At 24.1% G+C, this 17529-nt stretch overlaps 2 protein-coding genes across 3 annotated transcripts; both read right to left on the bottom strand.

Moving 5' to 3' along the window:
- Nucleotides 1-968: 968 nt before the first annotated feature.
- LOC113555541 lies at nt 969-3004 on the bottom strand. The gene is made up of 6 exons (XM_026959948.1): nt 2966-3004; nt 2710-2854; nt 2424-2534; nt 2247-2307; nt 1986-2057; nt 969-1698 (listed from the first exon to the last, which is right to left on the bottom strand). The coding sequence occupies exons 2-5, from the start codon at nt 2851-2853 to the stop codon at nt 1996-1998; spliced, it is 378 nt and encodes a 125-aa protein (XP_026815749.1). The 5' UTR covers nt 2854; nt 2966-3004; the 3' UTR covers nt 969-1698; nt 1986-1995.
- Nucleotides 3005-6597: 3593 nt separating this feature from the next.
- LOC113556500 (H/ACA ribonucleoprotein complex non-core subunit NAF1) lies at nt 6598-13695 on the bottom strand. Of its 2 annotated transcripts, XM_026961471.1 has the most exons (8): nt 13411-13695; nt 12868-13002; nt 12461-12577; nt 10615-10692; nt 10193-10273; nt 10050-10124; nt 8604-8842; nt 6598-8463 (listed from the first exon to the last, which is right to left on the bottom strand). In XM_026961471.1, exons 1-8 carry the CDS (start codon nt 13467-13469, stop codon nt 7688-7690), a joined length of 1560 nt encoding a protein of 519 aa, XP_026817272.1. In that variant the 5' UTR covers nt 13470-13695; the 3' UTR covers nt 6598-7687. The 2 variants fall into 2 exon arrangements, with proteins under 2 accessions (XP_026817272.1, XP_026817273.1); XM_026961472.1 differs by lacking the exon at nt 10193-10273.
- Nucleotides 13696-17529: the final 3834 nt, after the last annotated feature.

Below are 17529 nucleotides of genomic sequence, written 5' to 3' on the forward strand. Positions count from 1 at the left end.
ATTTGCTATTGTTTTTAAATAACAGCCAAATTGTAAAAACTGCCCTAATTAACAAATTATAATCGTGAGAAATTAATTATACTTTTTTTATACCTATTTATTTGTTATAAAGATTTTTAATTATTATTTTTATTTACAAAATATATAAATATATATTCTCGGTAGTGTTATGTAAAAATCATATTAATCATAGATATATCAAAATGTTATTTATAACGTTTATTTCATTATCTGTTTCAATTAAAAGATCTTTGAATAATTACAATCGGAATATACATTTATATATTTATATACACTCATGTAAATGCCACATAAAATATTTTATTTATTATTTTCGTTACTTTTTTGCACAAAAATTAAAATCGTAAACATTTGTCTGTAATAATTGTTTTGTGAGGCTTAGAGAATTTTGTAACTATAAAATATTTATTTAATATTTAAAGAGTGTATTACGATTGTGTTAAAATGTGCTGCAAATCTATTGATAAATGAACTAGGTAGCTTAAACTTTCTATGTTGTGAACATTTATTAATGTATACAATAAATTTTTTATGTCTATGCCTGCCACAAACGCCTGATGTGTATCTATCGCAATAACACAATTAGCCAAGTTTGTTTTATATTTTTTATTTTTATTTCCTTTGCATATTGATTTCACGATAATTATTAAATCTCCATACTTTAATTGACTTTATTTATAATTATTGCTTTATTGTCAATATTCATAACATTTGTAACACAAATTCATCATATTAATTTTAAGCTTTAAAAAAATATTGTTTAATTTAAAGAATTTTATATAATTATTATAAATATTTATTTTGTTTTTGTGTTCCTTTTTTGGTTTTTATTTTGATTTCAAATTTTTAAAATATTTTCGAAACCTAAGCTGTATCATCAATATATTGCTTTGTATCAGTAATTGTTGTTATATATATATATATTTTTTTTTAATACTATTAATAGTACTTGAACATAATAAGTTTATCCTTTCCTGTACCAATATATAAAACCTTTTGTAAAAGACCAACCAAACATCAGTTTATAAATGTTTTTTGCCATCATAATACAGTCAAGTTGATAGCTCTATCCTATATGTGGTTAAAAATATGACTTATTTTTTTGTTTTTTACCTTTGATGTAACTTATATAAAGGTTTTGGAATATTTGTTAAGCAATTTGAATTGAATTCATTTATTCCACCCCCTGCTTATTAATTATTATTAACACATCAAAAAAAAAAAAAAAAACGCAGAGTTACCTATTAAGGTAACAGATATGCTCTGTAATACAAAAAAATTGTTAATAATAATATTGGATTATTTAATATTCAAAGATGGCAATCGACTTGTAACATTTTCTCCTACAAAATAGCTTCAGACTTTTGACAACAGAAGTACAGGTACCGATTTGCATTGGTTGAGGGCTGATAGCTAGAACCCCAAATACTATTTTTCATATTTATATTTTTTTTATTCATTCATTCATTCGAAAAAATAAACACAGTATTGCACTGATTGATAACTGATAAGTTATAGAAAAACTGTTAACTCGTAAATATGGTAATCGACTTTATCACATTCTTAGTGATCAATTTCTAGACACCCGATCACCTTTCCTTACTGAATTTGCGGTGATACGATTTTCACTCAACCATCTCGAATGCGGCTTCTACACACTGGAATCGAGTTTATACACTACAAATAACACATTATATGGACTATAATTTTGTGTAGACACATTTGTACATAATACAAGTTATTATTAAGATTTAAGATTAATGGCTGATTTTACTGCCAGATGTTATTTATCAAAACTAATAAATAAAATTTGTGGATTTAAAATCGTATAAATTTAAAAATGTTAAATAACCTAGACAAATCACTAACACAGACCACCTATTGGTGTGATTTTTTTTAGATTATCAAGGTTTTTGTGTAAGTTTGTATATTATTATATTATACAATTAAAAAATTTATTTTACCAATTACATGTTATGTACTCTTATATGATTGTATACATTTTCCCCATATTTTTTCATTTTCTTCCTTAAGTTCTGAAAAAAATTAATAAGAAATTATAATATCTATATTCTATGCATGTTTCAAATTTAAAAATATATTCTTTATAGCAAAATTTAAATATTTACTGAAAACAAAATTAATACTATTATTAGGTGTAATAAGTGCAATAATAAATACCTAAGTACAAAAATATGTAATTAATAGTCATGTAACTAACTTACTTTTTAAATTTTCTTCTTGAAGACTCTTGAAATAACGTTCTATGTTTAAGTTTGAGAAGTTCTATAAAGGAACATGTAAAAATAATATAAGAGAACTAATTAAATAGTCACTAATGTTATAAAACAAATTAATAATACATAAAAAATATTATTAATTATAAATATAAAAAAACAAACCAAATTTGAATTTTTTATACTGCATTTTGAAGACATAGATTCAGATAGTTGTTGAATGGCCATTCCTCTGCCTCCACATTTATTGCTTTGTGGTTCAGATATTATTTTTGACTATTCAATCAATCATAAAAAATAAGATTATTATTTTAAAATTAATAAAACATTAAATTATGCAATAGTTACACAAATCTTAATCTTTTATTTTTAAATTATATTAATAGGTAGTTTTATTTATTTTATTTTTTTTTACTGTAAATAAATAATAATTTGTATTTTGTGCACTTACATTTGAAATCGGTGAACAACCAGATGCTGCAGAATCGTTCTTTTGGCCAGAATCATTGTTTGGTTGATGTTGGAAATGATAAATTGATATTTCATTACCTCTTAACTTGGTAGTATGAGAATTTGTATTTATATTTGACGACATTCTAAAAAAAAAAACTATTTTATTATAATATCTATAATATTTTGATAGATTTAAACAAATTATATACAGTTTATTTTATATTAAAATTAAAAACTAAACACAAAGTACTTACTCACCTAATTGACCAATTATTATAACAAAATATGTTATATTAAATTACCTATAACCAATTGTAAACATATAAACAGGAATATAAAATCAAAAACGAAACAATAATGAGTAAATTAGTTTGAAAAATGCATAATCAAAATGTTAAAATGTATTTTACGTAGATATTTAATCGATGTTTTATCGATTCTATAATAATAATTAAGTCAGAGGTTTGAATTAATCATAAACATCATTCAATTAAAAACAAATATTACAAAAAACAACAGAAATTATTATGAATTTATGATTAGGTACCTACCTGTTACTTAATGTAAAAAAACTAAATAGTATAACTGTATAACCTCAAATATAGATAATAATCTGTGGTATAATGATTATCACCGTGACCAAAATCAGTGTGACAACAGTTTTGGAAGTAAAATTTTGTCTGGTGTGTGAAAAAAATTAAGGAAGCATTTTTTTTATAGCATTCAAGTGTCCGTCCAAATTTCCTAGTCTTTCAGATCTAATGAAATCTCTAACTATAGATACCATTTAAAAATATTGTACTCATAACTTTGCCGCTGGTCCTCGATTTTGTATTTTTTCTACATTATTTATGCTATAAAAAAATGCTTCCTTTTTTCCACGCTTCTGGACATTTTTTGTATGCAAAATCTGATAATTTATATCTGCAGGACAAGTGCGAAGTTCAGAAGTTGATGATTAATAATAATTAAAATGTAATATTAATTACTTTGTTTTGACTATTAGATAACTTTACTATGATAATATAATTGTTGACTACATGGATTAAGCCTACTGGGGAACCATGAAAAAAAAACGCGCCGTGCTTGTACCTCCAATGGTGGTGTGGAAACGAATGCATTCGTATTATCGTTATTATATTATACACACACATATATATATATATTATATTATCGTAATTTTGTACGGTAAGCGATAAAATTCGTATACCGCTAGTGCGATTGGATATGAATGTATAACTATCTTGTAGATAATTTTGTCCTCTACAATTTTTGTATGAACATTTTTTTTTGTACAACAAGTATAAAACGAGATATTAATAAAATGTAACATAACAATAACAAATTATTAAATTTTTTTCTAAATAAATAATATAAAATATAAACCGTGGAAATAAATAATAGTATGTATACATATTTTTAAGTCTTTCGGGAATTCAAACTATATATTTTTTTTAATAACTTTTTTTATAATAAATTTATGAATGATGTTTTTCAATCCATTTCTTCCAAAATATTATTTTCAATACATAAATTGGATAGTGTGGATAATTTTTCATTTGCTAATGATGATCTTCGATAATTTTTACTCTCTTCAATACAGAAAAAGAATAATGTAATTTGTAATTTGGCAGCAGACTGTCTACTATTCAGTGTTCACTGACTATAATAATATAACGATAATTCTGTTATTTGTAAATGATTTTTAAAAATTTAAGAGGACGTCTTACCGGTCACCCGTATATGTGTTGTCTCTGTCTTACACACATACACCCCTATAACCTATGGTGTATGACCTATTATCAAACTTTTAGGTAAGAACATTAATATTGTGTTTTTTCGTTGGCTTTTTACGATATTTTAATGTTTAAGTGAATTATGAGCATTTTCTTCTAATATTTAATAATTTCGTACTCATAACTCACCTAAAAATTAAAATATCGTAAAAAGTCAACAAGAGAACACAGATAATGAAATACTTTTGAAACTGGTGAACGAAAATTTACTATGTGGTACGTGTGTGAGACGGAGACGTCCTTTTAATAATTCACCACAACTAGAATATGCGTGCTCGCGTCGTATACCATAGACCGTAGTTGTATCACTCGTTCTTATATTTCCACAAATTCACAATAATGTGGGTACGCCAATACTTATCAAGAACTGTTTAAAATAATAGTATAATAATATTACTACAATAACTGTGCGTCAATCCTCGTCCATCGAGTTTCGACCGCGTATGTGTAGGTATTGAATTCATTTGAATTTAACTTATTATGTCTGTATAATATATTTCATATATTTTAATATCTATAAAATGTTTAATCACTGATCGAGAAATTTATATATTACGAAAAAACAAAATGTATGAAAAATCTGTACACAAATGCTGCTGGGAGCAAATGCCCCCTTTGCCTCTCATAAAACACGCCTTTCGAGAACATTTTTAAAATATTTTTATTTATTTATATTTAATTCGTATTATTTTTATAGTAGCAGAGTTACAAAAAAATAAATGGAAGTCATTAAGGGATAGTTTCCGTCGTAAATGTATTACCAAATCTGGGCAAGCAGCAAAAAAATCAACGCCGTACATATATGCAAATATATTAGAATTTTTAAGACCGACTATGCAAAATCGAACGTAAGTAAGCTCGGTTAAAATAAATAAATATTATAAAATAGATATCAAGGGCGATGAACTTTTTTCTGGTCATATTTTATTATTATAGGGCTGTGAATTTATAGGAAAGTACATTTTTTTTTTGGTAATTGTGAACGTAACTTTCAAAAAAATTTTAAAAATGTTTCAGACGAATAGCATAATTAAAGAATCAATCAACTTCAAACACAAAATTCAAATTAAATTAACTTTTTTATTAAATAAAATATATTTTATACTATAATTTTGGCATTTTAAGTGCATTTTTGACATTTAAAATACATTTTTTAATGCATTAATTCACAGTCCTAACTATTATAATTATTATTGTATATAGTATATAAACATATACATAAGTATACAACTATAATAATAAATATTTGTTCTCTATTATAATTATTTTTTAAATTCAAAAATCAAACAATAAATTTAAAATAATTTTGAATGCCATAAAATGCCGAGTTGAAGTTTTAATTTTTTACGAGCGATTGAAGTTTCAATTTTTTTGCTATTAGATATTCAGCTGTAAATTAAAGAATTCTAATTTGACGATTTTTAATTTTTTTTTTAAAATAATTTTTTCTATAAATATCTATATCATTTTTTTGTTGAGTCAAAAATTTCGAAAATTATGCAAGGTTCCTCACAAGACGTTATATTAGTAATTAAAAAATATTAAAGATGCATAGGCACGATTTTTATAAGTATTTAAATTTTAAAGTACAAAATTCATCAAAATCTCGAAAATTTGAAAATTAGTAGTTGCAAATGTATTAAATGTTCAGTTTTTATAGCTAAAGATTGAACATTTAAAACAATCTTTCTAATAAGTAGTTCATACCGTAAAACTTAAAGCTTAAATAAACACAGTTTTTTATTGTTATTTTAAGTTCATAGGCGTGACTAGACTTCATCCTCAATGGCAGCCTAGCTAATGACCTATGTTTAAGTTTAAATTTAGACGAAATTAGATATTTAAACTAAGAACTATTTTGTTAATATTATTAAAAGGTATTATTTGTTATTGTAAATTGTAATGATTATATTTTACTTAAAAATTGAATTAAATAATACTAAAACTTTTCCGAGTTTTACAAAGTTTAACTTCACACACTCATACAATTTTTTTACGGTACTACGCTCGAATAAAATATACATTCAATATATTCAATAAAATGTACACTGTTTTCGCGGACAAACAGTATAAACAAAATACACATATAATAATATATTAATATTAATCATGATTCAACTATTTAAATATTATAAATTTTATACAATTAACATATTTTTAAAGGACTGAAAGTAATGTGGAACTAAGTGAAGACGAAGCATCTGAAGTTGAGGTGACCGAAGAGACGGATTTGGTTGTGGGAAAAATATTAGTGTGGAGGAGATAATGGAAAATTCTGACTCAGAGGGACAGCAGCCATCACATAAAAAATTCAAAAAAAAAATCCAAAGACTGAAAATTTTGGATCTTCTTTACTGAAAATATTAGAAAATCGACAAAGGATACCAGAAGACCCGTAAAAGTCTTTTTTAATGTCGTTACTTCCTTAAATTAAATCTTTGGACAAAGACCAAAGATTATAAATTGCCTAAATGTTGTCCCTTCAATAATAACCGTAGCGAGGCCCTTTAATCGATTAAAAATTAAAACACCGTAAAGGACGAATTATTAAAAAAATTAACAATGGTCTATGAGTTTCGTCAAAATTTAGCATGCTCTTTATAATTAGTGCTGCAAGAAATAGTGATAACTGATGATTACTATCTACGAGCCCACGCATCAGACGTGTGCCAGTATAGGCTAATTGAACATTATATCTTGAATAATTGCGTAGTTTGTGTAAGTAATTTGATACATTTAATGGTTCATATTAGTAATTACTATAATTCATAAAGGAAACCGTTTGATTTAGAGCCTGCTAAGTGTTTAATTTATAGGATTTTAAGTTGTAGCTGTGCATGATCATTACAATTTATTTACATATTATTTAGATAATATTATCTATATGATAAGAAAATCAAATATACTTAAATGATAAGTAACAATGCATTTAAAATTTTTATTTTTTATTTTTATTGCAAAATTAATTTTTGCATTTCAAACCTTATTTAGATATAATAAGTCTATGCACTGAGCAAGTAACAGCAACCGTCATAAACAAATTACCAAGTATCTTAATATGGCTTTAGATATCAAAACAATTATTATAATTAATCATATATATCATATATCAATACAAAAAATGAAATACAAAAACAAGGTACACAATAAAAAAACATTTTTAAGCATTTTTGAAGGATTTTAATTAAACCGATCAGGATAGTGAAATCGATTATTTGGATTATTTGGGTCCATTGGGGGTTGCGATTGATAATCATATACTGGTGGCATAAAATGAGGTGGAGGAGGAGGTGGATAGCTGTGTCTTGGTGCATACATTGGATCATAATACCATGGATTATATGGTTGGCGATAAGCTTGACTGTATTCCATTGAACTCAAATGCTGAGCATAGGTCGGGAATTGTCTGGGACCATAACCATAATTGGGAGGACGAGGGCTGTATGTTTGTTGTGTCCGATTATTGGAATTCTGAAATGATGAACGTGGTGTCATACTCCTTGGTGTGGGATTATTCCTAACAACACTTTGACTGGGAGGATCAGGTGACTTTTCTTTGTTAACTTTATCATCACCTTCTCCTGAGGGTTGTGTACATTTTTTCTGTCTTCGACTTTTCTTGGCTAACTTTTCTGCTTCATCGTCAGAATAATCTAAAAACTCACAAGGTGGTTCATTATTGTCTCTCCAGGAAGCATCACTTCCTTTAATTTTCATGAGCTGAGAAACCATAACATAGCTTGCGTATTCTGTCTGAGGAGCACAGTATACAGGTTCCTTAATTTGTACGTCAAACGTTTTTATATGGTTAGAATCGTTGAATCGGACAGCATAGAAAGGCTTTGTAACAGGTCCAAATACATCAAATATTCGTCCTAAAGCTCGTTTTCCCCGATCCACAAATAGTACAGAATCTATATCTAATGCAGGTTGATTTAAAAACGCTTCAACAATAACTGGAATATAAAAAAATAAACATTAGATTATGATGATTTTTTTTTTAATAAAAAATAAATTAACATCATATTTTACAAGGGTTTTACATTTTTAAAATAAATTAAAAGTATGTAATCCCAAATTTTAAATTTATACTTGCCTAAAGTGTCAACAACATTTTTTATACATCCAACTGGTTGACATTTGGCTTCATCAACTGATATTTTTAAATCTTCAATGGGTGGTAAATCACTAATATCTAATTCTCCTTTGGTTTTAACATAATCTTTTGAAAATGTATTAGATGATACAGAAATTATGCTGTTTTCATTATCAGAATCAATCAATTGATCGTCATTATTGAAATTATCATCATCACTAGTATCGCTGTCATCAGAACTATAATAAATACAATTTTATTAGAAAATTTATAAATTTTTAACTAATAAGTACCTATAATTGAAATCTATTTCCGTGAATGAAAAATTAATATTAATATTATTATAATGCAGTTTTATAAATAATTAGTTAAGGGTTTTCTAATTATTATAATTTAAAACTCATAATTTATTAAAAAAGAAATCGAAACCTACAAATACAATAATATACATACCATTTAGTTATTTAATAACGTTTTTTAACTAATTTTTACTACAATAATTTGTTTCATAATTTTTGAACAATAAATAAATTTAAAGGTGTAGTAATAATTATGGAAATTGATAGATTAATCATCTTATAGATTATACATAAGTAACAAGAAAGGATTGTCTAACATTTTATAATTGGAGGCTCAATTTACACATTCATATAATATATGCTGATAATCGTAAAAGTTTATTTTATTTTTTATAACAAGCATATTAGATATTGAATAGGTTATTTTATTACAGATAGATTTTGAGATATAATTATAATGATTAAGTTATTTATAATTATTTACCTAACCTGTGGATTGGACCACTTTGATGTAAAATAATAAAATTTAAAATGGGGTTGTGTTGAAATCATTTTCTTTTAATCGGATTTAGAATAATCAATACTTATAGATATATTTTAACGAATCATCAAAACCATGGAACCAACATTAACAAATATTTTATTGGATTAACAGAAATTTAGATAATACAATTTGAATAATTTTTTAAAGATTAGGATTAATTTAACTATTTTATAAATTGTTTAAACCGTTAATTTTAATTGTTTTTTCAGTATTTAATACATTTTTATGAAAAATCAAAAAAGAATATTAATACATATAAAATATTATGTTGATGAAATCATAAAAAAAACATAGAATAACTTATTTTTAAGATTTTAGGAGCATTTAAATTTGGTCTCTGGTTATAATCAATCTATTTAATATATTATTTATTAACATTTTGTTTTAAATTAAATATACCCATTTCAAAAGATTCATATAATATTCAAATAACCCAATTGGGAATTATGTCTTGTGAATTGAGAAGAAATGATACGGATATTATTTTAAAGATTAGATTATAAATATTAACTAAAAAAAAATTGATTTACATTAACTATAATATATTATATTTTTAAACAAATTCTAATTAAATAAATATAAAACAAATTATAAAATTTATACCTTGAATCTTGGTAATTTGTAGAAATTAAAGAGAGTGTTGATGGTAAATTGCCTTTGGATAATACGACAGCAGCTCTAAAAATAAAACAAAATCAGTTAATAACATTAATAATACATATAATAGAGAAATGAATATAAATTACTTAGAATCTGATTCATGCAATTCATTGTAAATTTTTAAATTTTCTTGTGTTGTAACTAAGTCTTTTGAAGCATCAAATTCTCTACAAAAAATATTTAAAACTTATAATATTATTTAATAAAAATGTACAATTTGTTAAATACATATTAGGCATTTTAAATTAGTCGTATATATTAAATAATTAAACATATATATGCATAATTTTTAATGTACTAACATTGATTATACAATTAATGGTACTAGTTATCTTTTTAAATGAAATAACAATATTTAGTTATAAAAGAAAAATATCCAAGTACTAGTTATTTTTAAAATTTTAAAATATAACATAATACTAGCTAAGTAGCACACATAACAATATTTATTTTGAAGACAAACAAACTACCAAATATCTACTATCGTTTTTATAAAATTAATACCTACTTAGATTTTTCATAAGTTTTAGATATTGTAGCAAATGAGGATGGTTGTTCTGTGTGATCCAAAACAGTTGACTCTGGGCTAAAAAAAAGTATATTAATACAAAATAACAATTAAGTAATCTTTATTTTGACCTACCTACTTATGAGTATATCAGAGCGATTATTTTTATTATCGCTCTCTGATCTATTCAACACTTCATAGTCTTTAATTGATATCTTGATTTTAGAATAAGTTTTAAGATATAACTATTTTAAATATTATAACTTTAAAATGTTCATAACTTGTTTTAAAATTAAAATATCAATGAAATCCTATGAAATATCTTAGATAATATTACGTTTGAGCATACGTACACACTAGTCGATTTCAATTTTCAATCATAACAATTAACGGATTTAATATAAACAAAACAGTTAAGTTTCCAACTGAGTGGCTCACAATATTATTATACACCAGAATATACACCCTAATCTCAAAGAAAAGCAATATAACACAAGTTACATAAATTTAGGAATTGGAAATATAATCAACATATATATATATTTCCTATTTAATTAAAAAGTAAAGATAATAATTTATATTTTCAAATATCTCAAGCTTAAAGTTTTTTGTTTAGTAAAGAAATAATAAAATAAAAATATAAATATATGGTTTTGAAGAAATAAAACCCTAGTCACGAAAAAAAAAATCAGTCAAGTCACAACATAAACTTATATTATATAAAAAAAACTACACTTAGCATTTAAAGAAAAAAACCTTGATGATTAAATGAAACAAGAATAAAATAATTCCACATTCATATCATAACTTTTACTGTGGTTTTAACAGTGATTAAAGACCTTGTTTATTTGAACGAGACTAATAAAAAAGATGAAAACATTCAAAAAAAATTAATTTACACTAAACTAATCAATTAAATAGTGTAATATTGTATACTATTTAAATTGTTTATTAATTTTAATTATAATAAACATAGGCATTATGAATCAAACAGATGTACGCATATTTTATTTCTGACCAATTAGGTAACTATTTAACAATAATTAAATTAAATTAATATTTCTTATCTATAATCATAGTGAGTGGTGCTAATCAATATTTGTTTTGGTATAACTCCCTTCCTAACTAAAACTATAATAAATTTAAATTAATTAAACTGTTTAAGTAGGTATCTGCCACTAAAATAAGAGATAACTGTCATGCACAGGTTTAGCACACTTGATAAACGAAGTCACATGCACCAACAAACCTGGTGCTAACATTATTATTTTTGAGATATAACTTAGGAATCACACCAGTAAAAAGTAATTGTCTATGTTAACATAATCAACACATTTATTTGCTTTTTTTACCAATATTTAACTTACAACTAAAATATCAATTACAATTATTAATAGTAAATAATGAGTATTTATGTTTATGTACAAGATAAAACTTTTTTATAAATTGCATTTTTACTGTAATATCCTAAATTGAATTAGTTAAAAACAAAAAAAATAGGAAAATAGGAAAACTTTATAGATTTAACCTTTGCTCTACTGAGAAATAGAAGAATTATTGCTTGTACCAAATATTAATAAAACCATCAAACATGTTATTTTTTGATGTAAATACTAAGAAAATTGGTAATTGTTTTAACAAATTTAGATATTTTAACAAAGCATTGTTCTATATAACTATGGAATTTTATAAAATTTATAAATATTTATATAAATTAATTAAGACCTATTTAAACTGAATAAACATTTAAATATAATTAATACATAAACATACCAAGTAAGTATACCTAAGTTTTGCTTATCCAATACAAGTTCTTTAAAATATAAGTAATTTAACTTTGACTTACCATAACATATGACTACCAAAACAATTACTCTCGGATTTCTGAACACAGTCATCATTATTATCATCACGATTTTTTTCATTGGTAGTTTTTATAACATATAGATCGTTTTCACTACAACTAAAAATTACAAAAATGTACACAAAAATAAAATAAATATCAATGAAATTTAATAACATACACGTCAAACTAGTTATTACTCCTTACTTTCTAATCATAATTAATCTACAGTTATAGATTTGTTGCGAACCAAAACTAATTTATAATTTAACTTAGATATTTGATAAATTTCAATTTTTAAATATCATGCCAAAGTTATTCTTAAAGAACAAAACATAATATCAATAATTAACAGCAGTAAACATAATATTAAAAAACAACAAAATCCAAATATGAAAGTAGATACTCACACTTTGTCAATTATAGTTTCAACTACTTCTTCTGTTTCCATATTAATATCATCATTAATTTTCGGAGAGGCAGTAGTATTCTCAACTTTATTTTCATCATCAGCGATTCCAAAAAGTCCATTTACAATTAATTTTCTATAAAATAAATAAAAAAAAACTGTAGGTGAGAATTAAATATATAAAATTGGACTTATACACAATAATTGTAAACAAATTATTTAAAATGTTATTTTGTCAGTATACATTAAACCTTATGAGACACTTTAGTATTCAATAACAGAAACAATGACTATATTTATAATTGTGCTGTAAATTCAAAATACGAGTACTACAGTACAGACAATAGGTTGTAAAATTATAGCAATAAATCACATGAAAAAGTTAAAAACTGAATTTGAAAACACTGTTTTTGTCATCGAGGTAAAGAGAATAAATGTGATTAAAAAATTGTTTCTAATCCTTCTACGTATGTACCTGATACTCCACTTTCGGACTGAAATTTTTGAGTTATGAATAATTATAAATTTATGACAGTACACTTACTCGTTATTAACATCAGGACTGCATTTGCCAGACGAATCGGAACTTTGATCGTCCATCATTTAATTGAGGATATCGTTCTACTGTTCGGACGGACAAGAATCTTAAAACGATGAAGGTAGTGCGTATGGAGCGTTGGGCTAAGAAGTTTTCAAAAAAACGTATATAAACGAGTGAAATGTGTAGACTGATATATTATGTGTTACATTTTTCAGAAATATTAAAACGATAATATATTATTATGATGTAAATATTAAACAGTTTTTAACACATTCACAACTTGTCGGCTTCCCGCACGTGAGAGATAATGATAATACGATAGTTTTTAGGTTATGGTAGAACCGGAGAAAATAAAAAAATTACGGATCGGTGATAAAAATATATGATAGATACAGACACGGATATAGTTTATTATCTATATCTATTCTGTGGGTACACACTTCAGTGATAACATTTATATTTTCACGTATGATTTGGAAACTATGATCCAATATTCCAATGATCTGCATCTGGAAAATAAATGTATGCATTCTATAACATTTTTCAACCGATTCCTTATCATTATTTTAATTAGGTACCTAGCCAGATAGGTACATATATTTTAATTAATTTTTTTTCAGTTATAACTGACAAATAATAAAAATATATAGATCAGTATTAAATAAAATAATTTTACAGAAGTTTAAATCGGTAAATGGATAAAAAAAAAGACTAAAAAATAACACCAAAAACATAAGAATAAAAAATAAAACCCACTAGAGTATAAACCAAGTATGTTATTTTGGCATTTTGCTATTACCTATGTCATATTTTATAAGACATAATAATTGCATACTCATTTACATATGTATGTAACCATCTTTGATTAAGTATTGTACCTACTGTATTACCTATTTTAAAAGCAAATACATTTATCTATGATTAAATTTATACGTTTAATTAAATAATAATTATAATTTGCTATGCTAGTAGATGTTGAATGTACTTCATCACTGAATACCTAGATATCACCTCTAATGGACGTAATCAATTTGTATTCAATATTAAATCATTAGGTACCTATACGAAAAATCATCCTAAACGGAGACGATCAGACGTCAGCCTATATTAGATAAGTAGTGTTTAGTATATTTTACTAAAGATTATGTAATAAGGAATAAGGATAGGTCATAGGAATATCTCATTCCCTATAAAACTATCATAGTATGTATTTTATTATTCTATTAGTACCTAATACGATAGGTTGGACTATTTTTTGGCAACAATATAATGTGACATACATTATGATTATGTCATCGTATTATAATACTTAATTATTATTTATTATCGTATAATTTTATTTAATATTACTATACATAGTACATATACATAATATAGCTAAAAAAAGCTATTATAAACGACATCGACAAACCTATCTACTCGTATATGTCAATGCATTGTGGAGACGTATTATTGTGTGATGTATGAGTACCTAGGTTAATCATAAAAATAGAATAAAACTTTATAATTTATATTAATATTTAAAAAAGACTCATTATGCATAATAAATAATAATATACGTAATAGTATATTGAATATAGACAATTATAACTTAAAGTGGAATGTCTCTCCAGTAATAGTAATTGAATTACAAATTTACAAAAATAAAACTAAATAAAATCATTATTTTTCATTAAAAATCCAAATTGTCAAAATATGAACTCCAAACATCTTTTTATATGTATAAAAAAAAATATGTGCCAACGTATTTTTAAACTGTCACAAGAACAGCTGTGTTGTATATTAATTTTCAAATTTTTTCACCGAGCTAAATAATTTTTACCAACATTTTTAATAACAAAAAATAAAAATAAAAAATAAGAATACATTTCAAGTACCTAAAATTATTTATAAATAGCTTAAAATTAGTAAAATATTTTGAAACGTTAATTATGTAGAAAAAATTATGGTAAAATGTTTCAAGTTTTAATGTTTTTTATTTATTATACCAAAAAATAAAATACAAAAAGTTTTTTATAAGTGTTGATACTTGTTATTATAATTTTCTATTTATGGTATAATTTTTAAAATATTTTGAATTGAAATAATTATAGATAATTGAAATTTTTGAAAAGAATTTTGAACCAGCAAATAATTTTTTATCAACATTTATAAACATAACTATAAAAATTTGAAAATTAGTCATACTTATAAATATCTCAAAAAGAGTCGAAGTATTTTGAAAATTATAATATAAACATTTGGTGAAAATAACAAACATCTAGGATTATTATTTTTTTTTAATATAAAAATATATCAAACATTTTTTAAGAAGAAATTATTATTTTACGGATGAATATTCATTGCTTAAAAATTTAAACTTCAAGTGTTCATAGAAAATTAATTTGGCTCTCTGGTAAATTTTTTTTTATACATAGGTTGAAGAACTTATAAAGGAACTTTGTATTTAATTTTTAAATCTTATAGGTATAAACTACAGAAAATGTATATTTCTAACTAACTACAAAATAATTTATACATTCTTGAGACTTTGTCAAAATTTTAAATTTAAGCTCTTATAACAAATAAAAAAAATATTATGACAATAGATATTCGATATTTTTTAGTTGACAAAAATAATTCGTACGGAAATTTGTATAAATGTTCAAACACTTTCTACCCATTCTCTGCAGAGAATAATTTTTAAACACTTATAGAAATTGAAAATCTTTCATTCCCATTAATAGTTAAATAATTCAAAATATTTTGAAAGTTCTGGTAATTTTTAATTTTGATCTCTTTTAAGTACAAACTAGATCTTATTTTCTATGCAAAACCACTTTCAAAGTTAAAAAAAAAACATCGTTGTAAAATTAATACATTTATTTTTATCACTTCGCTCAGAATCTAATATTCATGAATGATTATTGATGATATTGAAAATGAGATACTAGGTTCTTAACAAGTAGTTAATTTTCCAATAAAAAAATATCGAAAATGCAGTTTCAATCTCAATATTTTTTTATAATATTTTTTATAGTGAGAATCTTGACAGAATTCGTTAAAATTTTAAAAATTACAAATTATTCTGTAATTAGAAATTTATAAAAGAATATCTATTTATGCTAAAGATTTGAAAATATAATGGTTCTTTTTAAGTCTTGAAATCTATATTAAAAAAAAAAAATGTCTACAGGAAATTTAAATTAAGTTTTTGTGAACATTGAAGTTAAAATTTTACGACATTGGATATTTACTCATATCATAACTTTTTTCCTTTACTACCATAACTTTGTTTTTTGTTGTAACTCAAAAACGAATTACCATAGGGCGTAGATACTTGAAATACTCACCATATATAATAAGTTTATATTATAATTTTTATATTTTCTATAATTCAAAAACGTATTCTATACGTATATTGGTATATTGATTATTTTTATGATATTATCAAATTATAATATAAATCTATTCACACTGTTTTACAGTAAATATTTACAGAATGTGTAATTAACTCGAAAGTTAATAACAATAAAATAATATTTTTATAGTAATTAAATAATAATATATTAATATGATATAGATGCAATGTTTCCGGGGAAAATTATATTACATTATACTATATTTACTTTTAGTAAAATAAATATTACATTAATAGCTAAAAACATAAAACGAAATAAAGAAATATACTTAGCAATGTAGCATGTAGGCTGACAGAACATCGGATCTCAGAATCGTTTTTCGTACCTATTACCTATACATTATGATATTGTATAGTAAACTATATTACAATGATATAATATCAATAATATCATCGAATTCAATTCCAATTTAACACACTCATTAAATAAGCGACTCACCCGTCATATAATGTACAGTAGACTGTTACCTACTTTTTATTTCTAACATTATCCATCAGCCCTAAAAATAGGGGCACAATTGGTGTCTCGGGGCGCCCAAAATCATAATACGGCTCTGTTCAACATATCTATGATATACAATATACATATATCTATAATGCATTAAAAGGATTCCATGTGTTGTCAACGTCAGAAACAATTTTTAATGTTAAGCTACTAGAAGTAGTATAGAAGCTAATATAGTGAATTGACCAATTATAAAATGTATGTATGGGTAATAATA

The sequence above is a fragment of the Rhopalosiphum maidis genome, chromosome 3 (genome assembly GCF_003676215.2).
Source record: "Rhopalosiphum maidis isolate BTI-1 chromosome 3, ASM367621v3, whole genome shotgun sequence".
Lineage (NCBI taxonomy): Eukaryota > Metazoa > Arthropoda > Insecta > Hemiptera > Aphididae > Rhopalosiphum > Rhopalosiphum maidis.

Coding starts and splice junctions, on each gene's coding strand:
- LOC113555541 (XM_026959948.1), bottom strand. CDS start 2,853: ATGTCGTCAAATATAAATACAAATTCTCATACTACCAAGTTAAGAGGT. Junction 2,535..2,709: donor GTTGTTCACCGATTTCAAAT/GTAAGTGCACAA, acceptor TTGATTGAATAG/TCAAAAATAATATCTGAACC. Junction 2,058..2,246: donor TCAAGAAGAAAATTTAAAAA/GTAAGTTAGTTA, acceptor AATTTTTTTCAG/AACTTAAGGAAGAAAATGAA.
- LOC113556500 (XM_026961471.1), bottom strand. CDS start 13,469: ATGATGGACGATCAAAGTTCCGATTCGTCTGGCAAATGCAGTCCTGAT. Junction 10,693..12,460: donor TTTGGTAGTCATATGTTATG/GTAAGTCAAAGT, acceptor ACTTTTTTTTAG/CCCAGAGTCAACTGTTTTGG. Junction 10,274..10,614: donor AAAACTTATGAAAAATCTAA/GTAGGTATTAAT, acceptor TATTTTTTGTAG/AGAATTTGATGCTTCAAAAG.